General features: G+C 46.2%; 10 protein-coding genes and 1 long non-coding RNA gene across 17 annotated transcripts; 8 read left to right on the top strand and 3 right to left on the bottom strand.

Annotated features, from left to right (window-relative positions):
* Positions 1-54: 54 nt before the first annotated feature.
* LOC136192679 (uncharacterized) lies at positions 55-948 on the bottom strand. Its single transcript, XR_010671207.1, has 2 exons — positions 321-948; positions 55-271 (listed from the first exon to the last, which is right to left on the bottom strand). It is a non-coding gene; the product is annotated as an uncharacterized lncRNA (long non-coding RNA).
* Positions 506-3777, top strand: LOC136192677 (uncharacterized). Its single transcript, XM_065981359.1, has 9 exons — positions 506-619; positions 1261-1382; positions 1439-1799; positions 1850-1953; positions 2011-2477; positions 2533-2626; positions 2903-3049; positions 3111-3401; positions 3462-3777. Exons 2-9 carry the CDS (start codon positions 1271-1273, stop codon positions 3686-3688), a joined length of 1803 nt encoding a protein of 600 aa, XP_065837431.1. The 5' UTR covers positions 506-619; positions 1261-1270; the 3' UTR covers positions 3689-3777.
* A 539-nt stretch (positions 3778-4316) lies between these two features.
* LOC136192727 (monocarboxylate transporter 13-like) lies at positions 4317-6200 on the top strand. Its single transcript, XM_065981420.1, has 4 exons — positions 4317-4793; positions 4884-5452; positions 5503-5869; positions 5924-6200. Exons 1-4 carry the CDS (start codon positions 4442-4444, stop codon positions 6130-6132), a joined length of 1497 nt encoding a protein of 498 aa, XP_065837492.1. The 5' UTR covers positions 4317-4441; the 3' UTR covers positions 6133-6200.
* Positions 6201-6218: 18 nt separating this feature from the next.
* LOC136192729 (monocarboxylate transporter 13-like) lies at positions 6219-8195 on the top strand. Its single transcript, XM_065981421.1, has 4 exons — positions 6219-6625; positions 6805-7370; positions 7432-7798; positions 7846-8195. Exons 1-4 carry the CDS (start codon positions 6277-6279, stop codon positions 8010-8012), a joined length of 1449 nt encoding a protein of 482 aa, XP_065837493.1. The 5' UTR covers positions 6219-6276; the 3' UTR covers positions 8013-8195.
* A 120-nt stretch (positions 8196-8315) lies between these two features.
* On the top strand, positions 8316-9484 carry LOC136192680 (uncharacterized). Its single transcript, XM_065981363.1, has 2 exons — positions 8316-8450; positions 8507-9484. The coding sequence occupies exons 1-2, from the start codon at positions 8345-8347 to the stop codon at positions 9409-9411; spliced, it is 1011 nt and encodes a 336-aa protein (XP_065837435.1). The 5' UTR covers positions 8316-8344; the 3' UTR covers positions 9412-9484.
* Positions 9485-9551: 67 nt separating this feature from the next.
* On the top strand, positions 9552-11421 carry LOC136192586 (transmembrane protein 39A-B-like). Its single transcript, XM_065981232.1, has 8 exons — positions 9552-9695; positions 9749-9956; positions 10009-10092; positions 10163-10317; positions 10369-10720; positions 10773-10954; positions 11012-11132; positions 11189-11421. The coding sequence occupies exons 1-8, from the start codon at positions 9610-9612 to the stop codon at positions 11396-11398; spliced, it is 1398 nt and encodes a 465-aa protein (XP_065837304.1). The 5' UTR covers positions 9552-9609; the 3' UTR covers positions 11399-11421.
* Positions 11422-11500: 79 nt separating this feature from the next.
* On the bottom strand, positions 11501-13767 carry LOC136192686 (tubulin epsilon chain-like). Its single transcript, XM_065981369.1, has 15 exons — positions 13681-13767; positions 13616-13635; positions 13514-13567; positions 13413-13465; positions 13182-13364; positions 13006-13127; positions 12887-12953; positions 12782-12841; positions 12673-12733; positions 12419-12621; positions 12220-12360; positions 12089-12160; positions 11969-12037; positions 11742-11916; positions 11501-11688 (listed from the first exon to the last, which is right to left on the bottom strand). Exons 1-15 carry the CDS (start codon positions 13763-13765, stop codon positions 11578-11580), a joined length of 1476 nt encoding a protein of 491 aa, XP_065837441.1. The 5' UTR covers positions 13766-13767; the 3' UTR covers positions 11501-11577.
* A 22-nt stretch (positions 13768-13789) lies between these two features.
* On the top strand, positions 13790-15742 carry LOC136192685 (uncharacterized). The gene is made up of 2 exons (XM_065981367.1): positions 13790-13991; positions 14138-15742. Exon 2 carries the CDS (start codon positions 14377-14379, stop codon positions 15673-15675), a length of 1299 nt encoding a protein of 432 aa, XP_065837439.1. The 5' UTR covers positions 13790-13991; positions 14138-14376; the 3' UTR covers positions 15676-15742.
* A 1256-nt stretch (positions 15743-16998) lies between these two features.
* On the bottom strand, positions 16999-17870 carry LOC136192717 (uncharacterized). Its single transcript, XM_065981407.1, has 7 exons — positions 17803-17870; positions 17704-17748; positions 17572-17649; positions 17472-17523; positions 17355-17412; positions 17220-17301; positions 16999-17172 (listed from the first exon to the last, which is right to left on the bottom strand). The coding sequence occupies exons 1-7, from the start codon at positions 17840-17842 to the stop codon at positions 17069-17071; spliced, it is 459 nt and encodes a 152-aa protein (XP_065837479.1). The 5' UTR covers positions 17843-17870; the 3' UTR covers positions 16999-17068.
* A 74-nt stretch (positions 17871-17944) lies between these two features.
* LOC136193384 (protein C-mannosyl-transferase DPY19L3-like) lies at positions 17945-20927 on the top strand. The gene is made up of 14 exons (XM_065982278.1): positions 17945-18195; positions 18260-18350; positions 18406-18527; positions 18581-18726; positions 18781-18904; positions 18954-19088; positions 19146-19277; positions 19332-19439; positions 19490-19734; positions 19790-20003; positions 20062-20118; positions 20177-20259; positions 20315-20447; positions 20501-20927. Exons 1-14 carry the CDS (start codon positions 17962-17964, stop codon positions 20828-20830), a joined length of 2154 nt encoding a protein of 717 aa, XP_065838350.1. The 5' UTR covers positions 17945-17961; the 3' UTR covers positions 20831-20927.
* Positions 20928-20933: 6 nt separating this feature from the next.
* LOC136193382 (rho guanine nucleotide exchange factor TIAM2-like) lies at positions 20934-26628 on the top strand. 7 transcript variants are annotated; one of them, XM_065982274.1, is made up of 20 exons: positions 23703-23763; positions 23828-23931; positions 23983-24048; positions 24097-24207; positions 24258-24333; positions 24382-24468; positions 24519-24596; positions 24646-24760; positions 24809-25016; positions 25067-25138; positions 25187-25255; positions 25315-25365; positions 25418-25520; positions 25574-25668; positions 25715-25802; positions 25863-25966; positions 26023-26140; positions 26195-26326; positions 26379-26433; positions 26499-26628. In XM_065982274.1, the coding sequence occupies exons 2-20, from the start codon at positions 23851-23853 to the stop codon at positions 26563-26565; spliced, it is 1776 nt and encodes a 591-aa protein (XP_065838346.1). In that variant the 5' UTR covers positions 23703-23763; positions 23828-23850; the 3' UTR covers positions 26566-26628. The 7 variants fall into 7 exon arrangements, 4 of the variants coding, with proteins under 4 accessions (XP_065838345.1, XP_065838346.1, XP_065838347.1 ...); XR_010671322.1 differs by lacking the exon at positions 23703-23763 and having other exon boundaries at positions 23770-23931; positions 26034-26140; positions 26499-26581; XR_010671321.1 differs by lacking the exon at positions 23703-23763 and having other exon boundaries at positions 23770-23931; positions 26023-26144; positions 26499-26581.
* The last annotated feature ends 5 nt before the right edge of the window (positions 26629-26633 follow it).

Genomic DNA, 26633 nt, shown 5'->3' with positions numbered 1-26633 from the left:
GACCTGCGGGGGACCCTTTGCGGTCTCACGAGCTTCCTGTTGGGAAATTAACCGTCCGCTGGTACAACATCATCAATATTTCTCGATGTAAAGCATAAAAGATCACGTGACAGTATCTTCTCTCCCCCGCGCAATCTACATAGGTCTTCCCCCTCTTCCCCCTCTTCCGCGTCCCTCTTCACAACATGGACATAGAAAAGTACCATCCGTCCTCCTTCCACAGGCCTCCCACAAATTGAATATTTGCTTCAAAAACCGATAAAGTGACTCCCTATCATAAAAATTGCAAACGCGACGTCATGAATAGCGATTTCAGTCACCTGATCGAAATCCAAGTTCTCGACAATCCAGTCTTTGTATTTCCCCTAAAACAACATTATGACAGCGACAGAACAATCGCGGCGCTTGCCAAAATGGGCTTGCCCGTGCTGTACAATCCGGGTTTCATGCGCTCTTCCACCTGCTGGATGCTGATAGGCTAACGGCTCTGGCTGCACGTGCGTGACGTCACCTATACAAGCCCGAACAAGCTTTCGTGCTCTTCGCAGCTGTTCTTCGCTCCTCTCCGTCGCTCGACTGTTTTTCTCTTCGCTCCTCTCGTCGCTCGACTGTTTAGCGGGTAAGTGGCTTTTCTACCGTCGACGTTGGAGTGAGACCCACTCTTTCGCCCCGTCGTCTCGCAATTTATGACGTTTGGCGAGAAAGCCCTGTTCGGTACAGTGTAGTTCCGAATGTAGTTCCGAATTTCGTACGAAAAGGACCGTGACGAGTCCGAGTCGACGGTCTACGCATAGTTGAGAGACCGTAGGCTGTAACCACTTTCCCATGCGCGGCCCCGACGCGGTTTCCGACGCGCCGGCTCGACTCCAGACGTTGTTGAAACATTCGAGCGGTCGATCAATCAGGCTTTTTCGCCCCACTCTTGCGAGTTACGTCATCGCCGCACGTTATCCGGGTCGCTTTTATAGCGTCCGGCTAAGTTCACCGCTAAATAGACTACTAGCTAGTGCCCCGATTTTCGGTTCTTTGCCCGACCGCGTTTCATACAGTTACTGAACTACCCTTTTAGTAAAATTATCATATTTGCTTTAGTTTCGCTTGAGCGAAGGTATCGGTGGGTAGGCCATGCATTACGAGTGCTGTTTTGTGTTATGTTTTTGCCACACACTAACGTGCGCTCTTGCTACCGCTATATAAACAGTAGAGCTACATCACAGACGGAGCTCTCTTCTTGCGTAACTTGCGGTCTATTCCTTGCAGATCTTAAAAGATGGGCGCGTCACAGTCGCAGGCAATTTTGCGCCACATCGACAGGCGTTTTGACCTGTTGGAGTCTGACATCAAATTATTGATAGAAGAGAGAAATGGTCACACTCGCCCGCGTAAGATCGTTTCTCTGTTGTTATTATTCACGTGGCACGTTGTTTTGACTCTGCAGGTGAGTCTCGAACTAACGAGAAACGATTTAAAGCCTTTTTTGAGAACGCTTTGTTTGATACAAACGTGGTCACTCGTCCTACATTTGAAACGCACGGTCTTTTTGACATCCAGCCTCCCGTGATCTTCGTCAGAGAAGATTTCAAGCTTTTTCATCAAATTATAAAAGAAATCAGATCATCGGCGAGCAAGGATACGATTGGGATGATCATAAAAGGAAATCCAGGCATCGGGAAATCGGTCTTTTTTCTATACGAGATTTTGTGGCTGATCCGTGAAAAAAAGAATTTTGCATACTGTAATCCCATGAAAGAGCTCATGGTTTACGTTAACTTTCAAGATCAAGAGGGCGAGCAATTAAGGTATTTAGACTCCGATTTGATTTCAATAATTAATATAGCCGATTGCACAGATTTTTCAAGACGTTTGACCTTTTGAAGGAAAAAATAGACAGGCGAAAGACCGTTCTATTATTCGACAACACGTCACGATCTATTCCCGCAATTGAATTTTCAGGTTTGATTACTGTAGCGTAAATGAAGTACTGTACCGAACGTGATTCAAATTCGACAGGATTTGATTGCATCGTATTTTGCTCATCTCCTGGCATGTCGTATACCATTCTTGAAAGGCAACTAGGAAGCAGAATTTCAAGCCGGTTAATGTCGGCATGGGAAACTGAAGAACTTGAGCAAATGAAAAAAGCTTGCTCCCTCAAAGTCGACGTTTTACAGGAATATGAAGAAATAGGCGGTCTACCGAGGCTCCTTTTAGACACGAAGGGCTATTGCGACACGAAGAAGAGGATAGCAGCCGCTATCAAACGTAGCATTCCTCTGATAGATCAGCTGTTCGACTACATCAGCCTTCCCGTCGACAGCATGATGCTGAGAGCAGCTCCGCATGAGCTGATTCATGCCTTTCACACCGACAAAACTTGCGGCCCGTATGAATTTCGATGGGCCACGAGAACCATAGAATCCAGATACGTTAAAGAAAAGAGCAAGAGTGGGCCGGAAAAAGTAAAAAAGCTCTTAAAGGTAAGTTTTTTAAAAAAAATTTGAATTAGATTGCACGTGCGACTTTGTAATACAGAGTGTCGACGAAGCATCAACAACACGAAAAATAGTGGGCGAATTCTACGAGAAATTTGTTCATTATCATATTATGGAAGGACTCCTTACTAAAGGTAACGCTACAGTTAAAAGTGAAAAGAAGAAGATTGCTAGCGCAAATGTTAAGTAACTTAGCTTAATTAATTAATCTGCTGATTGAGCGCATCCGATGTCCCAACGGATAGTTGTGTTCATAACTACTGCAAAGTAACTATGAATTAAGGATAGTTTGTTAAAATTCTTGCCACTTAACAATAAGGTTTCCTTGATTACGGTGTATCTTGTTTTTGTAGGAAAGCCAACAGACAAATTTGTCTTTGCGTTTGTACTAATGTTAGTTGCTGTTTTAGCCACTGCTAAATTACTTGAAAAGGGGTCAACGTCGTCCTCAAGAAACTCATTGGATACAACGGCCTCATCGAACGAAACTGTATCGACTTCATCGGAGACGCAATCAACAACGTCAACGAATTCCGAAAGAAATTGTTTGCAGAAAGGTATATTCCGGAACGTCACATAACAGCGTGTGTTTTATCAGCGGTTCGTTTCTGCTAATAGGCTCACCTACCGGCTCAGAAACCGCTCTCCTTGACCTCTCTGTCACTTGCACTCAAGAGATTCCTAGACCAGTGATTGCTGAAGCAGAAATCGCCAGAATTCTTGACGAACTTTTGGCTCAGAAGCAGCAGTCTGAGAGCAAAAAGAGCCGGAAGGACCTGAAGAACGACGCCAGCGCAGAAGCTTGTCTCAACGCGGAGATGCGAGTACTCGAAGCTGCATTGGAAAGAGCGAAGATGAGTGGCAAAACAGAGAAAGTTTACTTGAAGCCGGCTATGCGCAACTTTCCAGGTACCGTAGTAATTTTTCCCTCCTTGCCCTATAAGAACGGTCTGATACGCAACTTTTTAGGTATTGATTCCATGCTTCTTCCCGATACGCTGTTTCAGGTAACCATTAGCAAACGCCACTCAACGAACAAAATCGCCATGTCAAGAATAGTTAACGTCGTTCAGAGAATTTTTGGTGTCGAGACTGTGAAGTTAGTGTACATTGTTCCGTCATCTTCCGCCAAGGAGTGGAAAACATCCTTTTATCATAGCTTGCCCGTGAAAGAGTACTTAGTCGTTTATTGTTGAACTCCTTCTTAGATTTAGATACATCTTGTAGACGCTTAAAAATCTAACTGGTTACGCTCCTTGAAATATAGACATGCATGTTTTGAAAAGGAGCATGCATTGATGAATGTCGCCTCTTCTTGCTGAGCGGGAGACGAAGCTGCTGACACTGTTGTTGGAACGGGAAGAAACTGCAGACTGTTAGTGATTATTGGGTACCTAATTATATGCTTATATCAAATGGCAGCCGTCCACAAAAGGTCAAAGCCGAAACGGTGGCTATTACCTTATATAAGCTAGATAAACGCGCGCGCGCGATACAATTCGTTGGGAACAAGCTGAATTAATCTGGGCGCGCGTACGTGGGAGAAGAATAGTGGACGGAGAACTTCTTGATGGCGCTCGGCATGCAGACACGGAATACCCGGGTCCTGGCGACGAAGATCGACCATGTTTGACACGATACGGTCAACGCTGCTCTCTCATATATCTACATGTCTCCCCTACCCTCGCCAGACCCTCGCCACCCTCGCGTGCCCCCTCGCGTACGCCCTTTTCCCTGGTTTCCCGGATACCTACATCGGGGGCCTGGCTACACGCGGGCTACGCGGGGGCTACGCGGGGGCTACGCGAGGTCTCCCCCCTGTTCCGCGTCAGGTGGCGGCGATAAAAGCAACAGCCCCCCAATCTAGGTCTCCCCCCAGCCCTCTTCTGCGTCATTCGACGTTTTAGTTTCCCGCGCGTCAGGTGGCGATAAAAGCAACAGCGCGTAGAATGAATCACAAAGTTCTCGCCAGCGATTCCGATTTGAATCGCGACGAAGGCAAACGTCGTCTCTCGTTCGAAATAGCCAGCAATGAACGTCAGCTGACGTCAGGACCTCGACGCCGAGCGTCGTGTTGCCACAGCTCAATTCTCGAGCCGACGAAAGCGATTGACAAGGGCTGGTCGTGGGTAATCGTCGTCGCATCGTTCATTCTCTCCTTCGTGCTCTACGGCGTTCTCGCCTCGTTTGGTGTGATTTACATCCCACTCACTGTTCTCTACAGTGGCCAAAACGAATCGTCTGATTCGTGCTCTGCTAATGCGACCCCAAACGCGACAGGCTCTGTCAGTGGCCAGACAGGTTGGGCAATTCAAATTAATTTGACGTCATCACCTTACTTGTGACGTCTCGTTTAGCTTGCATAAAATAATAATAATATTTTCGATTTAGCGTGGATTGGAAACACGATGTCGCTATTAATCTTTTCCCTCGGCCCCTTTTCGGCCGCACTATCAAAACGCTGGGGCGTTCGTCCCGTTGTCTTCACGGGTAGCATCCTCTTCTCAACAGGAATCATTCTAACTGGCTTGACCAACGAAATGTGGCAAGCCTTTTTGACGTACGGCATTCTCGGCGGCGTGGGCGGATCGATGATCCATTCGCCCGGCGTCGGCATCGTTCCCGCGTATTTCGACAAGCGCAGAACTCTGGCCGTCTGCATCACTCAAGTGGGAGGTAGCGTCGGCATCATGGCCATCACACCCGCCATGGGAGCTATTGGGGCTGAATATGGCTGGAGACGAGCCTGCTTTTTTGCCGGTGGCGTCAGTTGCTCGATTATTCTGGCGTCACTCCTGTATCGACCGCAGCACATTTCCGAGACGGAAAGCAGAAGAACGCCTTCAGTCAAGGAAATTGTCGTTGGAGCTTGGAAAACGCAACGCCATCCGCGTTTTGCCGTGTGGGTGTGGTTGATAGGACTTCATTTTTTCTCCCTTTACGTCGTCCTCGTTCACATCGTAAGTGAAAAAAAAACAGATTTTCCTTGTTCATTGACTCTCGTTTTTAGTATCGGCACTCTGAATGCGTTCTTGGTATTAGTAAGTACAAGAGTAGTTTCCTTTTGACGTACGCGTCTGCGGTTTCTATTGTCGTTTCCATTGTTGCCGGCTATATTGGTGATCGTCTCCAATATCGTCTGCCGCTTCTGCAGTTCCTCATTTTCACAGGCGGCATTGCAAACGTATTTTTTCCTCTGTATCGAACATATGCGGATCTTATTGGATTCATGATATTGTTTGGAATCAATTACAGCTATTTGGCACTTATGACCATCTTTCCTAGCGAATTTGTTGGGATTGACGAGGCTGTCAACGCATTTAGCATTTTGAGTTTTACCAGTTCCATATTTGGGGCGCTTGGGGGGACAGCTGCGGGTACTACTATAGTAGTTCATGATTTTTCTACATTATTTATTTGAGTTTTATTAGGTTGGATTTTTGATGCTACTGGGTCATATGATGTTGCTTTTGTTCTGAGTGGTATTCTGTCTATATGTGTCTCTCTGATGATGTCTTTGGATCTTTGGCTGATTCGAGTTGAGAAACGTCGCAACGAAGCAAAGCCTACTACCAAAAAGGCAGATGATCCAGTTGAAAAGTCTAGGCGTTCAGTTGCACAGCATGAAAGCAGCGTGTGAAAGCAGTGACCCGTATGCCGTACAGATGTCTAAATCTTTTTTTAGCGAATAAAGTGGTCACGTGGCAACTCGTAGACCAACATCCTCTGGCATAATGTATGTACGTCATTTGGCTTCCTTCAGTCCGAAAGTCTGTGCGTTCGAATGGACGTTTTGGCCAACGATTCGATTTGCGAACCTCCTCGTCTCTCGCTCCAAGGCGACGACAGCGACGAGCGGACGATCGCGACGTCGCCTGCACCGCGAAGCTATGGTCGCAGCAACTCGATCCGATCGCTTCTCGAGCCAACGAAAGCGATCGACGAGGGCTGGTCGTGGGTAATCGTCGCCGCCTCGTTCGTTCTCTCCTTCATGCTCTACGGCGTTATCGGCTCGTTCGGTGTGATCTACGTGCCACTCACTGTTCTCTACAGCGGCCAAAACGAATCGTCCGACTCATGCGCTTCTACTTCGGATTCGACGAATGGGACACGCTCTGTCAGTGGCCAAACAGGTCGGAAATCTGACGTCACTACCTACTTTTATGACGTCAATTTATCTCGCCTCGCACAAAAAATTATAGCAGAGTCAGATATCTGATGATGATGATGATGACAATGTTATCATTTAGCATCTTTAGCTACTGAAACTTTAATAAATTGTTGAAATGTAATTTTTTACCTTCCTTTGTAGCGTGGATTGGAAACACGGCAACGCTGTTGATTTTTTCCCTCGGTCCCTTTGCCGCTGCGCTATCAAAACGCTGGGGCGTTCGTCCCGTTGTTTTGACGGGTAGCATCATATTCTCAACAGGAATCATTCTAACCAGTTTGACCAATGAAATGTGGCAGGCCTTTTTGACGTACGGCATCGTCGCCGGCGTGGGCGGATCAATGATTCATTCGCCGGGCGTCGGCATCGTCCCCACGTATTTCCATAAGCGAAAGACGCTCGCCGTCTGCATCACTCAAGTGGGAGGCAGCATAGGCACTATGGCCATGTCAGCCGGCATGGGAGTCATTGAGAGTAAATATGGCTGGAGACGAGCCTGTTATTTTGCCGGCGGCATCAGTTGCTTGTCAATTCCGGCATCGTTTCTGTATCGACCGCGATACGTTTCCGAGACGACGGAAGGAAACAAAACTGTCAAAGAGATCGTCATTGGCGCTTGGAAAACCCAACGTCATCCGCGTTTTGCTTTGTGGGTGTGGCTGATAGGACTTCACTTTTTCTCTCTCTACGTCGTTGTCTTTCACATCGTAAGTAGAGAGATACATATGTAGATAAAGACTTGTTTTGTTCACTGGTTCTTTGTCTTAGTATCGGCACTCTGAATGCGTTCTCGGTATTAGCAAGTACGACAGTAGTTTCCTTTTGACGTACGCGTCTGCGGCTTCTGTTGTCGTGTCTATCGCTGTTGGTTATGTCAGCGATCATCTGCAATATCGTCTGCCGCTTCTGCAGCTTTTCATTCTCATTGGCGGAATTGGGAACGTGTTTTTTCCTCTGTATCGAACCTACGCCGATCTCGTTGGATTCATGATTCTGTTTGGAATAAATATGGGCTATTTGGCAATCATGAACGTGTTTCCCAGTGATTTTGTTGGAGTCGACGAAGCTGTTAACGCTTTCAGTATTCTGAGCTTTACCAGTTCTATCTTTGGGACGTTTGGAGGACCAGCCGCTGGTACGAACAATTGTTAACATGTTATTTATGATTCTATTTTTTATTAGGTTGGATTTTTGACGCCACCGGGTCGTACAATGCTGCATTTGTTCTGTCTGGCATTCTGTCTATATGTGTCTCTCTATTGATGTCTTTGGACCGTTGCCTGATTCAAGTAGAAGAAAAGCGCAAAGACAAAGAGGCAAAGTTGACGCCTATTGAAGGCACCCTGTAGCAATCTGATGCAGCACTGTGTATTTAAATAACTGCAATGACTCGTTACTTCGTTGTGAGAACGACTTCGCAAATTATGACTACGTACTATCCTCAGTTTTTAGAACGAAATCTATATTATCAGTCAGGATTATAGCTAATGTAGATGCTAGTTTTAGCAAATATCGCACGTTATAGATCATCAGATTGCCATCAGTCTTGGGAGCAGTCCCCAATATTTATATTGATGATCTCGCTATTTATCCATCCATCCATCCATGTCGTCAGAGAGTGCACGTGATTCGTGTTATTTTGGAGTCATAACAGCATAGTAGAAGTCTTCAGAACGACGCAATGGGCTGCAGCCCATCTCGGCTTCAATCTCAAGCCATCCATCGCATGCACATGTTGCCGTCACAGCCGGAAACAACTCTCAATTTTGGTCTACCGCCGTACGAAAGTAAGACCACACAGGGCGTTGGGTCTATATCTCTTAGTTCCGCGATTCTCGTACAGTGTTCACGTCCTATTCGAATGCCGAGCTGCTCTTACCGCCTCCGTACGCCGAAACGGCTCCGCACGGGCACGTATTGGTGGACAGCAATCCCAAGAACGAAAGATCCGATCACGAAGCCGTCGCCACAGGGCTGGTATCGTCTCTTCGAATGGAAGACGAACAAAACGACTCCTGCCGTGACGATGCTCTTGAAGGCACTCCCAGATCAGGGCGTGATTCGTCAGAGCAGAGACCTCAATCCGCACTGTCATCCTCTTCAACCGAAATTATCAGATTGCCGCCGGCGCAATCCTCGAGTCCGAATTGGCCTACTCGACCTCTTCGGAGTAGTCCGTCTCTTGACGGATTGGGTATTATTAGGGGGGTCGCTTCTCGAACTCATTCGCCTGAAGCGGCTGCCGATCAGCTCAGGCTGAGGTCACTCGAACTGTCCAAGACTCTTCCGGCAGGAACGGAGAGATACAGGAGAAAGAGACTCAGACGTCGGGTCGCTGGATCTAGACGAAGTTTGGAGTCTCAGTTCAACGCCGTTTCTTCTGCTTCCACGTTTGCTTTTGTACCGGAAGCCAACGAGTCGTCCGCTCCGCGTCGAAGGTTCAGCGAAGGACAAATTCAACGGGAAGAGGACGCAGAAAAGCCAGATCGATTGAGCGGGATTTTTCAATTTGGAAAGAATGCCCAACGCCACGTGCAGTTTCGAGTGCCCTTGACTGACGAAGAAGCGAGATGCAGTGGCAGACGCGTTTCTGCCTCCGCCACTCCCGCTCCTCCTCCTCCTTCAAAGACTTTAAATAAATCTAGCTCCCCATTCAGAGTGCCAGACTTCGGACGCGCCAACAGGCTTCCGCCTATCACGTTGGGAAAGAATGCTATCAATTTACCGAACCCACTAAAAAGCCCCTAATCCATTCAATAGTCGAACTCTAACTACATTTAAAATTTTATGACGTCACTATTGTGTCGCGTGACGCGTCCGATTATAGCCGGCACCAGAGCCGCACGAGAAATTTCCGCCCGGCTAGCGAGAACGCATGCGCGAATTCTTCTTCGTTGCTGCCCATTTCCCGATCAAATTTTCGGTTATTCTCGCCGCCGATGCCAAATGCCGTGGGGAGGCAAAAAGCCGTCGACGTCGAAGCATCCGAACGGGCCGCACGTGGCTCGAATTGGCAACGACGCGAGCGCAAAGTGAGAACGAAGTCGAAAAACGAGTCTCCGCGACGCGAAGAGCATTCCCGTAGGCTTTCTTCGGCGCGAAATCAAGCGAATGGATCGGCAAAGGCCGTCCATCGATCCGAAAATCCCAAAGCCGAACCGAATCCAATCGATCTCGTTCTTCATCAGCAATTTCCTCGCATTCCCGCTGAGAATCGCATCGAAATCGAGACGTTTCTGCTCCTGTTTCTCCTCTCGGCCACGTTTGCGCAGAATTTCAGCATCTATCACACGGTAACGACTTCCGCCGGGACTCCACCCGGCGACCCGTTTCTTTCCCTTCTAGAGCGTCTATCTCGCCAATCACGATCTCATCTTCTTCACGACGGTGCTCTTTACGCGTCAATTTCTCGCTACGTGTTTCGACCAGGCACGAAAACTAAAATAGAGAGAAATATATATATATATAGATAATTAAAATTCTTCTTGCATTTATTTAGTTTCCTCCTTACGAGAATTTGGGACAGCGCGTTCAGTGGATTCTCTACGTCGCCAAGTGTCTGCTCGTTGCCGTGGCCGTTGTCATGGCAGTATGGTTCATATTGAAAGTGATGCGAAACGACAGCATTGCAAATTCGCTCATGCTTCTCTACCCGTACGATCGATAAAAGAATCATTTATATTTATTGATTTATTGATTTTCTAGCGGCTTTCTCTATCTCTCCCTATTCGGTTTCTCGACGGAAAATGATAAGACGTTCAACGGTGCGAATCGAATCGAGTCGTCCGATGAAATTTGGCTCATTCGCACGACGTTGCCGTACACGTGGACGGGCTTGTCCCCTCCGCCTTCGCTGCGTTCCTCTTCGTCGTCGACGTTGACTTCGAACGAGGAAATTCGTCTCTACATTCACAGCTTCTCGATTCCGTCGCCGACGACAAATCGTCGCGAGGTCGATCGACTTCAAAGCGACGTCTATTCGCGTCTCAAACGACTTCTATTTCGTTCGATCGTCTGTACGTATTACGCTTCCTTTCTTCCGATGCAATTCGTTCAGGTAACATATCAAGATATATAATACTAATTATTGATTTTTTTCTTTTTATTAGCAAGACTACTTGGCATTCAACAAGCGTTGGTGCTACAAGCTGCTTGTCTTTGTGTGGGTGAATACTTTCTCTGTCTTGGCATGCGAGAGTTTTCCCGCGCGTTTCTGCGTGACGCTTTACAAGTGCGCCATGTATTTGGGCACGTGGAAAGGCGCTAGTTTCTCAAAGAAGGCGTCATTCAGGTGAGAGGAGGAAGATGCGCAATAGACTACGTTTTCTATGGGATTTGCTCGCTTCAGCTGGAATCCTGAGAAAATATGGCCTCTGGGTACTTTAGTTGATTACGAGAAAAACCGGTTTGAAGCTGCAGGACTTCAAACCACATCCGAACCCGGAAACCTGAGTCATTATCACTTTTACGTAAGAAAGAAATTTTAATGAATTAATTTATTTATTTAATCTCTCTTATTCTCTAGTACGCTTTCAGTAATCTAACAATCGTTCCAACTTTTCTTCTGACTCTTCAGTCACTGTCGTTGATCTATCAGCTGGTGCTGCTTTTTTACACGACGGCATGGCAGCACGCCGTCGTGCTGTCCGTTCTTCTCTTTTTCAGCTGCTATTCCATCTATAAGACGTTTCGGAACTGGACAGCGTTGTCCCAATCAGCTATTAAACGCTTTTAATTAATTAAACACGACGCAATCAAGAGTAGAGGTACACACGCACGCACTTCTTCCTCCATACCTGTAAGGGTCCCCCCCCCCTCCCCCTGCGAGTACAAAAGGTTTAGACTTTTATTCGACTTTATTTTCCTTTCGGATTGATATCAGTATAAACGTTGTTAGCTGCAAAGTATTTACTTTTAAGATTCGAGCGCTTCGTATTCGCACAAAAGAGAGCTGAGCGATTCGAGGCTCTCCTGAAAGAGTCCCATGTCCATTCCATCTATTTTCTTATAGTGGTGAAGATGGGCCTAAAGGGAATGACTCTAGACGTCTAGGAGCGGGGTTGATTATTTAAGATTACTTTTCTTCTAAAGAGCGTTGTGAATTGGGTTCTCAAGTCGCGAAACGTTTCCTTTATGCACGTGTTATTCGCGAGACAGAGGAGTCCGTACGGTTGACCGGCGGGTGGAATCGAACACAGGCCCGTTTTCCAGCCGTCTTGATTCCACGAGACGAAATTTAACGATGATCGAATCCTCACAGAAGGAAATATATACATAATGTGTAATTTGAATATTATATATTTACCGATCAATATTTCGACGAATGTCTGACAACGGCACGTTGCCACGCAACAGAAGTGCACACGCTAGGTATCTAAAAAAGGACGCATCCCATAGACGTTATCATTCAGTTTATAATACATACAAATTATGTTTTGGATTGGCTTTTATTAGCTGGTGATCGGCGGTAAACGCATCCGTAAATATTTCGTCTAATCTTGAATATAAAATAAAATTTTAGTGAGAATGAATAGGGGGGAGCTATGGGCTTCTGACTTTCTCGGCGGCAAACTGACGTCTGCTAGCCCATATAGCGGAGTCAGACTCGATACTAGATAATGTATACGTGGAAAGGGAACGAGGTTCATTGTGATTTCGTTCAAATCGACGTTGAGGGATCCTTCGAATCGAGCCGAACTAGTAAAAGGGAACACAGTCACAAAGTGAGGTCTTTTCTGCGCGTGTCAGTGTTTGCCTCGTTAGATTTAGTAGGAGATGAGCTACGATGTTGTTCATGCTGTCAAACGGTTTCTGACGGGAGGTCAGTGTGCCGTGACTTGACGTCACTGCCGTGTTTGTTTTGATTTGTCGGCTTGGACCGCTGAACGTTGTTACTCGACTCTTCTCGCTTTTCCACTGGGCCGCTTTTGAAATCTTGTTCACCAGGTCGACGAGAGCCTTCAAAAATATATGAGTGTTAATTAATAATAATGTTGATTTTTTAGTTGCCTGGTTTTCTACGGGAAGGACGCAATCTGCTTTGTCTGTAAGTTCGTGCATTGCAAGGACGCTAAAATGACAAATAGTAAGAGTTAGTCATTGATCAGTTTAGCTAAACCTGTTGTAGGGAGATGTAATAACATCATCATCTGAAGAGGGATACACTGCAACAACAAATCTATACAGAGAGGTTATTGTCATCACTATCAGTATACTGTTGTACCTGTAAACATCTGGAAATTCCTTTTGTAGCAGATCCAGTACCGCTGTGCCGAGACCTGATCCAGTTCCTTATGAAATGAAGTATTATGGATAAATCTGCATGAGGAAGATGTACCACACCTCCTCCCATTGAGTGCATCACAAAGAAACACTGAAGAGCGTCACATCGTTCTGCTTCTTTTCTAACCGTATCCACTATGTTCTCTCTGTACTGCTGTCCATAAAACACATTCCCAACTGCCCTGTATATACACACAGAATTGCACCGCTTCTTCTCAATTAATTATTTTTCATACCAATTATTTCCTGATCCTGATACATCAGTAATCAATTGACGAGAGTCAAACACGTCTCTCATTGGTCCTTTTAGTAATTCGCTGACAACGCCCTCTTCCATGTCTATCATTACAGCTCTCGCTTTGAGGCTTTTTATTTTTGATTTTCCATCTTTCACAGGAATGTCAGACTCGTGCAAAGATCTAGATGTCTTTTTTTTGTTTTATTTTTATGTAAATACGCAAGATAACCTAGTGTCAACGTTTTTGAAAAAGCTGCTGAGAGGTTCGTCGAAAAGACCATGCTATCAATAGAGTACCCATTTAGGAGTCTTTAGGTTCTGTAAAATTACTTTATTAATCGAGGCATGTTCCTTCAGAGCCAAATCCCAGAATCTACTGCCAATCTAGTACAATGAGCAAGAACGGTACTTCTAGCAGATGAAGATCCCTACTTGATTGCCGCACTGGCCAACTAGAAAAACCTCTAGACGTGTTCAAAGCTTCCAATCGTTCTTACCTTGTATCACAATCGACTGAGTCATTCTTCGAGACCTAAGAGACCCCCGTAAAGGTTCCCGTAAAGTAACTAGTCCCGTGACCATGTCTATGCTGTGGTACACCATCAAAGCCCGGACAATCTCTGGACAGACAACTGCCTGGGGCCCGGCCATCAACCCTGAAACGACACAGTGGCTTCGAGACGAGTGTTTGGCATAAAAAGCAGCAGAAGAACTAGAGCGCAGGCTCACAAGAAGCGGCCGCGGCGAGAGAAACCAGCCACCGCCCGCGCTTCCGCCCTGCCACCGGTGAAAGGCGCTAAGCGAAATAGTGAGTACAATATGTATACAGCATTCCGTGATGCTTGCGCAAGCATAGTTGTGCAAGCGATGGTTTACTCATCGATAGCGATGATTCATCGGCCCCGGCATCACGCGCGCGAAGCATGCCCTGTTCACGTGTTCGCTTGTTTGTAGGGCGGTCACTTGTAAAGGAGTCAGTCTTTGTGATAGCGGACGAACATGACGAGGAAGTCGGAGCCTTTTTGCGACGTCTTCGTCTCGAGGTCGGCGACGACTGCAATGTGCTCCTGCCGAGCAAATTTAAACCCGGTGAAAGCCACCTTGCCAATGTGGAGAAGGCGCTCACGACGAGTCACAAGATTCTCGTCGTCATTTCAAGCAGAATTATAATCGAGAAGGACCCTATTCATGTTATGATGCTTCTCGCTCTCGATCCTCGCTTTGCTGACCGCGTTGTTCCCCTACTTCCTCCGCTCAGAGAGCCAGTCCAAACTCCTTTTCAGCTGTCTTATAAGACACCACTCGACGTGCGTGATGATGATCTAGGTAACGTTAGGAAGTTCCTAGTGGATAAGATGTCAGCGTCGCTGCCGCCGTTGCCATCGTCACCACCGCCACCGCCACCGCCACCGCCACCGCCACCGCCACCGCTCCCGCCAGCACTGCTTCCGTTTGATACCGCTAAGGTATTCAAAGACTTCATTCGTTACATTGGTCCTGCAAAATTTAAACACCTATGCAGTGCGCTGTGCTTTTTCTGTGTCTTCTATATAGTCTTCTATTCCATTCTGGCGGCGGTGGTTTTGTTTGATGTGGAGGAATATTTGTTTAATGTTGTTTGGACGTTTTGTTGTGTTCTCCTCATACACAATGTGAGGTCATACGTAGCTGACTTGGCCTCTCGCAAAGGCGATTCACTCTTGTTTCTCAGACAACCTCAGCAAGGCGAAGAGCAATTTATGGTGCAAGAGCTATTCTTGGAACCATCTGAAGAACTGACTGCAGATAAAATGATTGAAGAGTTGCAAGGATACCTTACCAGCACAGCAAAAACGTTTCTCAAATCTTCTGTACTAAACACGGGTTTTCAAACGCTGATGCTTATCACTATTTTTCTTGTAAAGCTTCACAATGGCTGGTTGTCCTATACAGCTATTGATTGGGTGATGTCTCTGAGAGATTTGATAGCAATTGTGTCTTTACAGGCAGCGCTGATACCATATCGCTATGACCGCAATCTTCTAGTTGGCGGCTACGTCATGGATAAGAAAGTACCACTTGATAGTGCAATAGTGAAGCGTATTGCTACTAAATCGAAGGAGCGAATGAGGACAGTCATCGCCCTTGTTTTTCCTGTTTTTTTGCTCTATAGCGTCGCTGGTCTCATACGTTTATATAATGGAATGGAATTGCTATCAGTTGTGCATCTCATTTGCGGTGCGTTGTTTTTGGTCATGGCGGGAATGAGCAACTGTCCTTCACGTAGTATCCAACGATACAGTATTATAAGTAACTTGGTTTTGTTGATAATTCTTCTTCTAATCATCATTTGCTTACCTTCGGAAAGGTATCAAGCCTTTTTCTGTATTATTGACAGCAGCGTCCTTGGCATTTTTGTCTCGCTGTCAAGCTTATATTCGTTTGTGCTTTTCATTTTAATGGAACTGAAACTGCAAGGCTGGCCATTTGTAACGAAAGAAAAAACTTATTAGCATGCGTTTTGAGGTTCATTTAGCTACTCTATGTTTTTATCAATTCTGAGTCAATTTGATCTCTGTTTGCCTCACATGCGAACACTGCCAAGCAAGCAACCATTAGACAATTACGCAAATACTCTCGAAATACAGCAGACCACAGAAAGAGATTGTTGGCGTCAGTTGCCAAATTGTAACAAAAGGCCATCATGCCTAGGCAAAGAACAGAATAAAAATGATTCCCCATCTCGGGGTTTAGAAGCTGAACAGTAGCATCGGTGAATCCAAATTGCTTGACGTCTTTTACAGCCCACGCACACCAAACGCACACAATTCCTATCAAACGCAAACGCCTGCTCTGATGAGTTGCCACATAAACAACAAGAGAAGGAAAAACAAGATGATACGGGAAGAAAGGACTACGAAACATTTTTAGCAAGTGAAATTTTAGAAAGAGCATGTCAAATCCAGTAGCAGCAAAGCAACCCAATGCGGTGACAATAATAGAGCCTTTCAGTCGTGACCATCTGCTAACACAACAGTCCGGACAAGAAGTCAGGTGTGCATGCTTCGTTTCAAATGACACCATAAATGTAGTCAGTAGAATCTGATATGCCACGTGAACAATAGAAACAATGTTTACAATGTGCAGCAAAGTCACAAATCCATCAGGAATTTGCAGTTTTTCACCAAGTCCTTTGAAATGATTGTACTCTGGCGAGCCCAAGAAAGCAACTCGAAGCACAATTGATGTCAAATAGAGAAAAGCCAGCAGTAATTCCCTTTTAATGCCAATTTCTTGCTCAGCATCAGGTATGAGTACAGCCATGGCATTGCATTTGGGATGATAAGTGCAAGACATATGCCGAAGAGCACGATCATTTACGACAAACAGAAACACAGGCAGTGCAAAGTAGAGAAAGAAACGAGCAAGTGCTGCTGGCCAGCTGATGAACCGAAACGCTGCTATTGAAGAAGTCATGATCGTTTCAAGAAATGCAAAAACGCCCATAACAAGGAAGCCCACTTCTTTCATTTTGCTCCCAAAAGTGAGTCGAAGCAAAATGTTGTAAGGAAAAATAGAAGATAGGGGCACAGTTTCTCTTGTAGGCATCCTAGCAACGGCAGTCCTACTAGTAGAGTCCCTGGTCTTTATCATCCTCTTCATCATCGCCAGGGAATTTGGACTGCGCGCGCTACTAGCTGTAGTGCCACATAAAGAGAGCTCATAAAGAGCAGGGCATAGAGACATACTGTAGATCTTTTCTGTTTCTATGTACACTGTACTATTTATTCGATGCGATGCCTATGATAACCAGAACGTTGACTTTAAGGGGCGGGGCCAAAAAACCAGAACAACTTTTATTGCAGCTAAGAGTATAATTAACACAAGACACTATAGTCAACCCATTCAAGGCGAAAACTGAACAATGCATGGAAGATCAGGCAGGCTTTCAGGCCTCTTCCAACAAACTGCTTGCTGACCATAACATAGAATTTCACTTCTTGTATAACCTATACATACTATAATTAGATCAAATTGAAGGCAGCTGTGCCAGTACAGTTCTTCTTTTTTTTCTTCTGTTCAGTAAAAACAGCACCTGTCACGGGCTTGGCCACCACTTCCATAAGCAAGTCAACAGGCTAAACTTGCTCCAATCAAAACGTTGTCACTTCTTACAAAAGAAATTAACTACCATATTCAGGGCTTTCAGGGCTCGAAAAATCCTGCTATTCACAGTAGTCTGAGCTTTGCTAATCAAGAAAATATTGAATGAGAACCCTCTTCACTTGGCAATAAAGGCACGATTTACCGAACAGAATCAGACGGTCCATAGGCAGTAACTAGCTTCACTCGCTCATCGCCTATACAAAAAATCATCACGCCCCACAACGAAAGATTTTTTTCTATACATGCGCAGTCGTGAAGCGACAAGATTGCTCCTGTATCCTGAGCAATTTGCTTCATAACCCATTCCTTCCCTCCGAAAACTAGAAAGGAGCTCATCAAAAGGGAGACGCACGACGGGGTGGCTGAGCTCTCACCTGGCCGAACGAGCTTTCTCGGAATGACGAGCCGCTTGCGTTCGACTGCAAAATGCATCAAAGCAAAGGCAGCAGACTGCATGCGATCCTAATGCTCACGTTCGAACGTCTCCGTTGGAGCACTTTCCTGTGCTGCCATGAGATTGGCGCAATCGCAGATGGTAAACGCCAGGTGCGTGGAGTCAGCGCCACGCGATTGGCCGAACTGCATCCGCCTGTGCGCGCGAACGTGCGGAGGCGGGGTCGTGCGAATCAATCATGGCCACCGTTCGGCGACGGCGACAGGACCGCAAAGAAGTCCCAACGAGTAAAACGGACAAGAAAAGCGTCGCATTGATTCGCAACGCGGCGGCGGAGATGCTGAAACGATTCCTATCGTCGTCGATATTACACTTTCTCGTCGGCGCGACGATTTGCGTCTATCTGGGCGCCAAGTGGGGCATGCAAATGCGACAGTTTCACGAAAACGACATGTTCTTCTCGGAAATCAAGGTCGCCGACGTCGCGACGCTTCAATTCTCTCGAATTTCAGTTCGCTTCTTTTTTTTTGTCGCAGGAAGTCGAGCGAGAGATATCCTTTCGAACCGAAGCGGGTTTGTACTATTCCTACTACAAGGAGCTCGTTCAGGCGAGAACGTGGACGGACGGTCAGTGCGGATTTCGATTAGGATTCGTGTAATGATTTATTTTGTGATTGAGAAGGCATCTATTCTCTTATGTATGACAACGTGACCGAGCACTTGAGAACGGTGAACATCATCGAACGATTCAACATACATCAGGAAATCATTCTGGGGACCTTATACAGAGTCTTACCTATTCAGGTAATAACTTTCTCCGTCAGGGTGTATCTACTTATTGATGTATTTCTTTTCAGCATCTCGTGGAACCGGTGTATTTTTATATTGATACGGTCTTCTCTCTCTACGGTCTTTACGGAATGACGTTGTTTGGACTTTCTTGGCTTTTATCGGGGACGTTTCTGGGAGGCGTCGTTACTTTAGCTTTCGTCTTTTTCAACCGGTAGATATTTCTATTAAGTACCTCTTAATTAAGGGTTTTATTTCCTTTGAGTAGAGGAGAAGTCACTCGGGTGTATTTTACCATGGCTCTAAGAGAGAGCTTTGCCTTTCCGTTTATTTATATACAGCTTGGATTGACGGCTTTGTATTTGAGATACAACGTGGGATCCAAGACGAAGGTGCTTCTCTCAACAAATTTAATTAATTAATTAATCTTGTTCTTATTAGTGGGCGTTGCTCAGTGCTATCTTTGCTACAACGCTTGCTTTTGTTCTATTCTGGCAGTTTGCTCAGTTTATTCTACTTCTGCAAGCATTCGCTCTCTTTGCCGTCCAACTGGTTGGAATAGCATCAACGAAGAAAGTAAAGTCATTCTCTCTTCTCAGAAATTTTTGATACAGCGTCCCTTCTTCTCTCCAGATCAAAAACCTGTTTTTAATCCACGTAGCCTCTTTACTGATAGTCTGCGTCCTGCAATTTGGAAATACTATGGTTCTCCAGTCATTTGTACTCTCGTTTATCACGGCCTCTCTGCTGGTATTTGCTGTTCAAGTAGGCTTCTTCGTGTCCCACGTCTCCTCGTCCTATTTTTGTTTTTCTGTGAAGGGCTCAGAAAACATCAAAGTTACTTCAGTACTAAACGGTATTCTAAAGGTTGTCGGATACGGATGCGTCACAGTCATTCTAGGCTTTGCAATTCATTCTCTTGCAAAGGTAAATTCTTTTTTTTGAAAATTCGAATGGTCCTGTTAGGCCTACTTTAGTTTATTGTGAATGCGGACTCTGACGAACACATCACAAATTTCGTCAAGGCTAAATTCGGCATTTTAGATCCGCGAGAGATGAGAGACTTTGACGTCCTATTGTACCTATGCAACGAAGGCTTCATCTTCCTACCCAAATTCGTTCTAGACAACATGTGGGGAACCTTTCTATTACCCACGTACGCTTTAGTCCTTCTCATGGGCACTCTAACGCTCATAGTATCAGTCCTAGTGAAATGGCATAGGCAAGTGGTTTGTAGAAAGTGAGAGATTATGTTTATGGGGTCTGTCTCTGCGCAGCTCTTCGTCGAATGGTGACGGGCCTCTGCTCTACGCTCGTCCTGATTGGTCCTACCTGTTAGTGCAGACGACATTGTACGGAATTCTAGCGCTCACAACGAGGCGTTTTATTTACCTGTGGGCGCCGTCAATGTGCGTTGTGGCCGGTGCGGGAATTTGCAACTGCACCGTGTGGAAATGGGCGTGGGAGAAAGTGAAGGCACACGTGGTTGTGGTGAGCTCGAGTGCATGAATGAACGATTTTGTGGGGAATTTCTTCCTTACTTTCCTAGGGAAAAATTTGCCAGTACGGAATCATCTTAGCATTTATTGGCCTCATCTCGTATCTTGTGAGTTGTATAGATCAGGACCTCCCTTATCTCTTATTAGTTCGCAATCCATTTTCAGTGTCTTCCCCGGTTGACGAACGATCTGCAACAACTTCGAGAGTTCTGGGATCCTGATACCGTAGAGCTCATGGAATGGATAAAGTAGGATGCTCAACTACTCCTTATAGAACAGTCCCCAATTCAATATCTCTCATAGAAATAGCACGGCACCGACAGCCTCTTTTGCCGGCAGTATGCAACTACTCGCCGGCGTAAAACTCTGCACGGGTCGACACGTCACTAATCATCCTCATTACGAGAACAAGTGGCTCAGAGAGAGAACCAAGAAGGCAGGCAAATATAATTTCTCATCGTGAAATAATTTTGTCTGTGTGGTTTTTAGAGTGGTCAAATTTACGCGAGACAGAGTGCAGCTAAAGTTCACGCCTTCATGAAGGAGATCGACGCTCACTACATCATCGTCGAGGATTCGATTTGCTTGTCTTCGCCGAAGCCCGAGCAGCACTGTCGCTTTCCTGACGTCATCGACATCTATAATGGTCATATGCCCGATGAGAAGGTTCACGCTGATTATGCGAAAGGACTAAAGCAAACCAAAACGCCGCGATTCTGCGACGAAGTGCGCTATTTGGCGCCGCCCTATCGCAAGCGCTTTCACCTCGTCATGGAAAATAGAACATTTCGAGTCTACGAAGTATTGCCACAAAAATAGGCAACAGGAGTCAATTTTTCTCAGTTCCTTTCTTTCTCTCTCTACTATACCAAATTTCTGAATGTACCGTTTATCTCTTCTACACAGTATGTCTGCACATGCACGTGCCTTGGATTACGCCGTCGCAAAAGATAAACATGGCGTGCAAGTGGGATCCTTTCAAAGCGTACAAAACCGACGACCTACCCGAACCGATAGCGAATCTGAGCGCCCACCTTCAAGTCGCACTTCGCAGAGACGACGCGAAAACGGCGGCGACACTTCTCTATCGTCTCTATCCGTGGTGGACATCGAACGAACGCGTGAAACGGCTCGTACTCGAGGTAAAGCGGGTCGCGCGAGCCGTATACGAACTCTCGATCGTCTATATGCGTATAAGTTCGGCACGGAGTGCCTGAAATCGGTGAAACGAGAGCGCTATCCGAGCCCCCTGCGACGCTTTCTCGACAGTCTATTCGCCGCGCAGCGAAATTCCTGGGACGATGATTCCATGCTAGCTATTTCGCTGTGGTATCAATGGGCAAAAGACGGCAATCGCGCCGGTCATTTGCTCAGAAAGTGAGTCGAAGAGTCGAATTGTTTCGTTTCTTTTCTCGTTTTTTTTTTCTAGGCGAATTCGCGCGAAGAAAGGGGACTTTCGAGATTGCGCTAATTTTCTCGCTCATCACGGACTTCTCGTCTATCATCGATTGTTGAAAAATAGCCAGAGAATGTCGCCTGTCGGTATGACGTAAAATTTTAGAGAATGCAATTTTTTGACGTCACTCGTAGACTGTAACGTTTTGTTGAAGAGAAGTATTGCGTATTTTGACGCATTGCTCAATGGTCCTGCGGGCCCAAAAGAAGTTTTTCTCTATCCCTACGTTGAGGTCAGCGGCTCGGCGGATCTGATAAATCGCACTACTAGTCATCCGGAATTTGTTTTCTAGGTTTTGCTCACTACGAATCTATTGAAGTTATCGCGAAGTTTAATTAGAAAGTATGGCGATTCGGAGAACCCTAACAGTGAGAAGTAGGATACGTACATATATATAAACTCGAAGTCGGGAGAAGTCAGAAGCCGTTTTTTTATCTTAGTCATTATTGGAGCATTCGTGAACTAAAAACCAAATGCAAGAGACTGAAAATCAAACCGAAGGATTATGTACTAAAAAAGAACGCGAACGATGATCCAGAGAATTCTTCTGGAGTGCAATACGTTCGACCAAAAGGTTTGAGCGAGTTACGGGAGGGAGATGCCACCTTTGTGGACGTTTGGAACCTCATGGCTCTGCTGGATTACGCTCCTTTTGCAAGGGACCCAATCGTCTGGACCAATCTGTCGGCTTCACTGAACAAAAGGTAATTAAAAAGATATTGATAAATGGAATTGATCTGCCATTTAATTGAAACGATTATCTAAATTATAATGCATAGGTGTCTAAAATTTTTCTATTAATCATAATCTTGTTTTTACTACAGATCACCTGATTCTTTGTCTGACTTGCTTCAAAATCAGCGATGGGCATTGGAGCGAGCGTCGTGGTGGAACGAGTGCTATTTTGATGTGAGCGAAGTGGAAACCGCTTTTGGTGTCCGTGGTTCCGCCTCGATGCAGCCTCTGGCAATAGCCAAGTCGTTGTGCGCACGGCATCTTTACGGTTTGGAACACAACTACGCCGTGTACACGGCTCTCGCTGTCGTCTTCTGTCCGACGTACGAGAGACCGTCGTCTCAGTTGGACGATATGACTGTTCAGCTTCTTACGACGGACAATTGCTTTTATGCGAAACACGTCGCGACTGTTTACGGATGCTGGATGGACGCGAAAACGTTTCGGAGTGCGACGCAATTGCCGCCGGATGACGTCGATCGTGACGAGGAGTTCCGCGACGTTATTGACGTCGAGTCGGCGTCCGTATCGTCTGACCCTAATTCCGACATTGAGGAAATTGAGCGAATGAATTTTGAAGGAGACGGTAATGACGATTCGAGTGGATTTTTCTTTGCGCTGTCAGACGACACAGTCAAGATGTGGACAGGGTCAGGAATGGCGGACGTTGGAGGAGACGCAGACGAAGAAGCAGACGAAGAGGTTCGTTTAGGATGTATTTTATTAATAATAATCCAAATACCTTTTTCTTTAGATGCCAATGAGTGACTTGATTATCGATCCAAAGAGACGATTAATTGATGACGAAGAAGAGGAGGAGGAAAACGACGAAGAGACGGTAAGAACTCGGATGACGAATCCTCCCTTATTTATGTCTACTTTCTAGGTTCATCTTCCCTATTGGTCGAGACAGATTGTCGTTTCGAAGGACGTCCAAAGGCATGGGCTGATCGTTCCCAAGCAAGAGACGCAATCGTACTGCGACTTCTGCGCCACCTATCGCGCTCGTCCGCCGTTCAGCATCGTCGCTCGAAACGAAACGTTTCAGACGTGCGGCCTGTGCATGCATCGCGTCGGCAAGGACGGCGACGGCGGCGCGTCGATCGTCGAAGCGACGCGCTTCGTGTGCCATCGCTGCGGCGCTCGTCTCAAGTCGATCAAGAAATTGCGAACGCACTACGATTCGCACGTACGCGGGCCGATGCACGCGTGCCGCGAGTGCGGACGCGCCTTTCCGAAACGACGCCAGCTGAACTGGCATCTCGAACTCGTGCACGGTCTCGACGCGGACGGCAATGAGATTCCGACGGGCGCGTACGCGTGCGATTTGTGCGATCGCGTTTTCGAGGTGCCGCGCGCCTTGGAGCAGCATCGCTATCAGCAGCACGTTCGTTTGAAAGGCGGCGAGTGCGCCGTCTGCGGCAGTCGCGTGAAGAATCTCGCTCTTCACGCGCAGCGCGTGCATCGGCGAGTGGAGCCGCTTGCTTGGGGAGAAGTGAAGCCCCTCGGTCCCGTCGCGCTCGGTTCGTTTCAAAATCTCGCCGACGTCGTCATGGCGAAGGTCGATTAGCTGTGTTTTTGAAAAACGAGTTTTGATTATATCGATTGATTTGTGACGTCATAAGTGGTGTTGAATAAAGTTGGGAGTATGAGTGGACGGCCGAGTGCCACGGCAACGACGATGGGATCAGGCGACGTTGAGATCTCGGCATTTGTGCCCGGCCGAAAGGCGAGACTCTCGCTTTATGTAATTTTATTCATTTATTTAATTTATTTATAGAGACTTAAAGTTTTGATCGATTCTTCGAGTTGCACTGTCGGTGACTTACTGAAAACGTTGTGCAAGGTATGCCGTGTCAATTTATTATTACTTTCGCCTATCGATTTGCAACAGAGATGTGGACTCAATTGGAGGCTCTACTTTATCGCTTTCTATGAGACGTTGGACAACGGCGATCCCAGCATCGAAGTTCCTACCGACCTAGAGTCCTCTCTCACTTGCTTGGTAAACCCGTGTGCGCTTCTCGACCTTTGTCTCGTCGTATCTTTGGTTAGCCTTTGACGGAAATTGAAGTTCATAGAAAAATTGAGCTTCAATACCGTCTCAAAAGATCGGGGTGCAAAAGTTTTGGTAATCTTGAGCGCTAAGATCGACGTAACGTGAACGTTTTGTGTCAAGGTTTTTCGGTGAGAGTAGACAATTCAGAGGAGCCGGCTCATTTGTACATCAGCGAAGTCGAACTCGGCTATCCAGCTCATTTGCACGGTACATATAAGTCTTCTTGCGTTCACTAAAGGGGAACCCTCTCAATGCAGGAGTCATTCCTGGAGACGAAATCGTTTCCGTCAATGCTGTCGATTTGCGACTCGTAGACGCAGAGCAGTTGTTCTTGGGTAGGGTGAAGCGTCTTCTGATTTATCTAATCATACTGGATCGTTTCAGAAGTGTCGCGTTCGTCGTCGTTGGAACTTGAACTGATCTGTCTATCGACTCGTCTCTGTCCTCCTAACCAACCTCTCTCTATTGTCTCCGTTCCAGAGATAGCAGACGAAGACAGGTATGCTACAACGCAATCCTGTCTAAATGATTTATATCCTATTTTTAGTGACAGCGAAGAGGAGCCTGTGCGTTCGCTCGTGTCGGTCAATTCCGCGTGTGCGCGCAAGTCTTCGGTTATGAGGACTGCTAGTCACGTCTTGGCCGGTTTGCATCAAAGATCTAATGTGGCTAGTCTTAGTCAAATCGAAAGAAAGTCGAGTATTCGATCCTGGTCACTGAAACGGCTGTGGGAATTCGAAAGAGAACTCGGCACGGTAATATGTCCTTTAATAAAAGTAGAAATCTTCTATTGAACTCACTCCAGGCAGTCATACTGATTACGTCTGTTTACAAGACTCCCCTTGCAACACGTGACAGCATACTGAATGAAGACGAGGTAGGTGATTGTAAAACTCTCGGCTTTTTCGTTCATCACTATTATTAGTTGGCCCTCCTTTTCTCCGGCGTTTCGGAATTTATTCGCTTTCAGCCCATGTTTACACGACGCGTTCAGGTTATACTTCTCGTACTGACTAATTATTAAATTAAAAGCAAGGTGGGTTATGGCTACAGGAAGCGACAATGAATTCCAAAGAATGTGAAGACGAAGCTACCGTCTTTTCTGTACGACGCAAACTTTCTCTTTGAACTTCAGTGAAAAAGATCATATTTCTAGAAAGCTCTCGCCGTTCTCTTGCCACTCTATAAGTATCACTTGGAGGATATGCGATTGCAAGCATTGGACTGTTTCTGGAGTGCTCAGCAGCGGCGAAATTTGCGTAAGAAAATACAAAGAGTGAGCGATTTGCTCTACGTCAACTGCTCGTTCTAGTTCGTCATCACCAGCCGCTCTCTAGCTTTATCGATTCTCAGGCGTCGTCCTACGATGTGCCAGGATTGGGACCCCTTCTCGACGTATCTATTAAGGTTTGTTTATCTTCCTTACCTGTAGGTTACGTACTGTATTTTGTAGAGGTTTGGACAATATTCTCAACTTTTTAAGAATCTGAAATACGAGGCCGAAGAGTTTTCGTTAGAGACTCTCGTCAACGAGCTAACTAGTTCATATCAATAATCTATCTTGAATTCGTGTTCATTTTTTTTTGCTTTTCTATCTGAAGGCTTGTCAACTAGAACCGGTTGCGTCATAAGTTCTCTCCTCGACTATAAGAATGTCTACCACGCTTATGGCGACTTGTGGAGAAAAGTCCTGACAAGGGAAGAGGTATACAGAGAAACACATGTGAAGTGTGTAAATAGTACTGATAAGCAAAGTTATAGAGTTCCTATAGCAGCTTGTCTCTGCGCGATCTCAAGCATCATTGCACGGTTCAATGGATCAGTCCGTCGATCGCCGGAGAAACGCCGAAAATCGACCAACTTGCAATGAAGTGTTTTGGTTGGTGCGAACATGCGAGACGCTTTCGTTTAGTTTTTCACTCGACTGCTCTAGTTTTTTCGTCGGCTGTTGTTGTGACTCCTCGTTTATCGACGCTGCCTACGGATTTTTCTCAAACGCCGGCGGCCTGTTCGCGCGTCTATCCCCGTGCTGACGTCGCGGCCGAAGCCTCGGAAGACCCTGACGGTTTAGAACGTAGGTCACATCAAAATGCACATAGTAACTGCGCATTGTTCAGGCCTCCAATGGGAGCTACGCAACGCTTCCGTAGGCACGATGCTGATTGTCAGTAGGTACGAGACCTTTCTCGCGGTAAGCTCAACGTAGCACTGCCCAGATGATCCCTTCTCTCTGCCAGGAATCCTAAGGAAAGAAACCTGACTTTGCATTGGATACGAGAAGTAGCAGGCCAATCTATGTACTAATCGGAAGTTGCGCTGGATTTTCGTCGTGACGCGAAAATAGGCTGCCAATCTTGTCTAACCGGGCCGAC

Source organism: Oscarella lobularis, chromosome 11 (assembly GCF_947507565.1).
Source record: "Oscarella lobularis chromosome 11, ooOscLobu1.1, whole genome shotgun sequence".
NCBI lineage: Eukaryota > Metazoa > Porifera > Homoscleromorpha > Homosclerophorida > Oscarellidae > Oscarella > Oscarella lobularis.
Note: the sequence above shows the minus strand (reverse complement) of the source record. Positions and strands in the feature narration are given on the sequence as shown.

Coding starts and splice junctions, on each gene's coding strand:
- LOC136192677 (XM_065981359.1), top strand. CDS start 1,271: ATGGGCGCGTCACAGTCGCAGGCAATTTTGCGCCACATCGACAGGCGT. Junction 2,478..2,532: donor AAGTAAAAAAGCTCTTAAAG/GTAAGTTTTTTA, acceptor TTTGTAATACAG/AGTGTCGACGAAGCATCAAC. Junction 2,627..2,902: donor GGAAGGACTCCTTACTAAAG/GTAACGCTACAG, acceptor TTGCTGTTTTAG/CCACTGCTAAATTACTTGAA.
- LOC136192727 (XM_065981420.1), top strand. CDS start 4,442: ATGAATCACAAAGTTCTCGCCAGCGATTCCGATTTGAATCGCGACGAA. Junction 4,794..4,883: donor CTCTGTCAGTGGCCAGACAG/GTTGGGCAATTC, acceptor TTTTCGATTTAG/CGTGGATTGGAAACACGATG. Junction 5,870..5,923: donor GCTTGGGGGGACAGCTGCGG/GTACTACTATAG, acceptor GAGTTTTATTAG/GTTGGATTTTTGATGCTACT.
- LOC136192729 (XM_065981421.1), top strand. CDS start 6,277: ATGGACGTTTTGGCCAACGATTCGATTTGCGAACCTCCTCGTCTCTCG. Junction 7,371..7,431: donor ACGTCGTTGTCTTTCACATC/GTAAGTAGAGAG, acceptor TCTTTGTCTTAG/TATCGGCACTCTGAATGCGT. Junction 7,799..7,845: donor GTTTGGAGGACCAGCCGCTG/GTACGAACAATT, acceptor ATTTTTTATTAG/GTTGGATTTTTGACGCCACC.
- LOC136192680 (XM_065981363.1), top strand. CDS start 8,345: ATGGGCTGCAGCCCATCTCGGCTTCAATCTCAAGCCATCCATCGCATG. Junction 8,451..8,506: donor TGGTCTACCGCCGTACGAAA/GTAAGACCACAC, acceptor ATTCTCGTACAG/TGTTCACGTCCTATTCGAAT.
- LOC136192586 (XM_065981232.1), top strand. CDS start 9,610: ATGCCGTGGGGAGGCAAAAAGCCGTCGACGTCGAAGCATCCGAACGGG. Junction 9,957..10,008: donor ATTTCAGCATCTATCACACG/GTAACGACTTCC, acceptor TTTCCCTTCTAG/AGCGTCTATCTCGCCAATCA. Junction 10,721..10,772: donor TTCCGATGCAATTCGTTCAG/GTAACATATCAA, acceptor TCTTTTTATTAG/CAAGACTACTTGGCATTCAA.
- LOC136192686 (XM_065981369.1), bottom strand. CDS start 13,765: ATGGTCACGGGACTAGTTACTTTACGGGAACCTTTACGGGGGTCTCTT. Junction 13,466..13,513: donor AACATGCCTCGATTAATAAA/GTAATTTTACAG, acceptor CTCTATTGATAG/CATGGTCTTTTCGACGAACC. Junction 12,622..12,672: donor TCCTTCCCGTAGAAAACCAG/GCAACTAAAAAA, acceptor ATATTTTTGAAG/GCTCTCGTCGACCTGGTGAA.
- LOC136192685 (XM_065981367.1), top strand. CDS start 14,377: ATGATGCTTCTCGCTCTCGATCCTCGCTTTGCTGACCGCGTTGTTCCC.
- LOC136192717 (XM_065981407.1), bottom strand. CDS start 17,842: ATGGCAGCACAGGAAAGTGCTCCAACGGAGACGTTCGAAC. Junction 17,524..17,571: donor GTCGCTTCACGACTGCGCAT/GTATAGAAAAAA, acceptor TTTTTTGTATAG/GCGATGAGCGAGTGAAGCTA. Junction 17,173..17,219: donor GAAGAAAAAAAAGAAGAACT/GTACTGGCACAG, acceptor TAGTATGTATAG/GTTATACAAGAAGTGAAATT.
- LOC136193384 (XM_065982278.1), top strand. CDS start 17,962: ATGGCCACCGTTCGGCGACGGCGACAGGACCGCAAAGAAGTCCCAACG. Junction 18,727..18,780: donor GCTTTCGTCTTTTTCAACCG/GTAGATATTTCT, acceptor TCCTTTGAGTAG/AGGAGAAGTCACTCGGGTGT. Junction 19,089..19,145: donor GAATAGCATCAACGAAGAAA/GTAAAGTCATTC, acceptor TCTTCTCTCCAG/ATCAAAAACCTGTTTTTAAT.
- LOC136193382 (XM_065982273.1), top strand. CDS start 20,968: ATGGCGTGCAAGTGGGATCCTTTCAAAGCGTACAAAACCGACGACCTA. Junction 21,389..21,440: donor GCCGGTCATTTGCTCAGAAA/GTGAGTCGAAGA, acceptor TTTTTTTTCTAG/GCGAATTCGCGCGAAGAAAG. Junction 22,172..22,291: donor TCGGCTTCACTGAACAAAAG/GTAATTAAAAAG, acceptor TTTTTACTACAG/ATCACCTGATTCTTTGTCTG.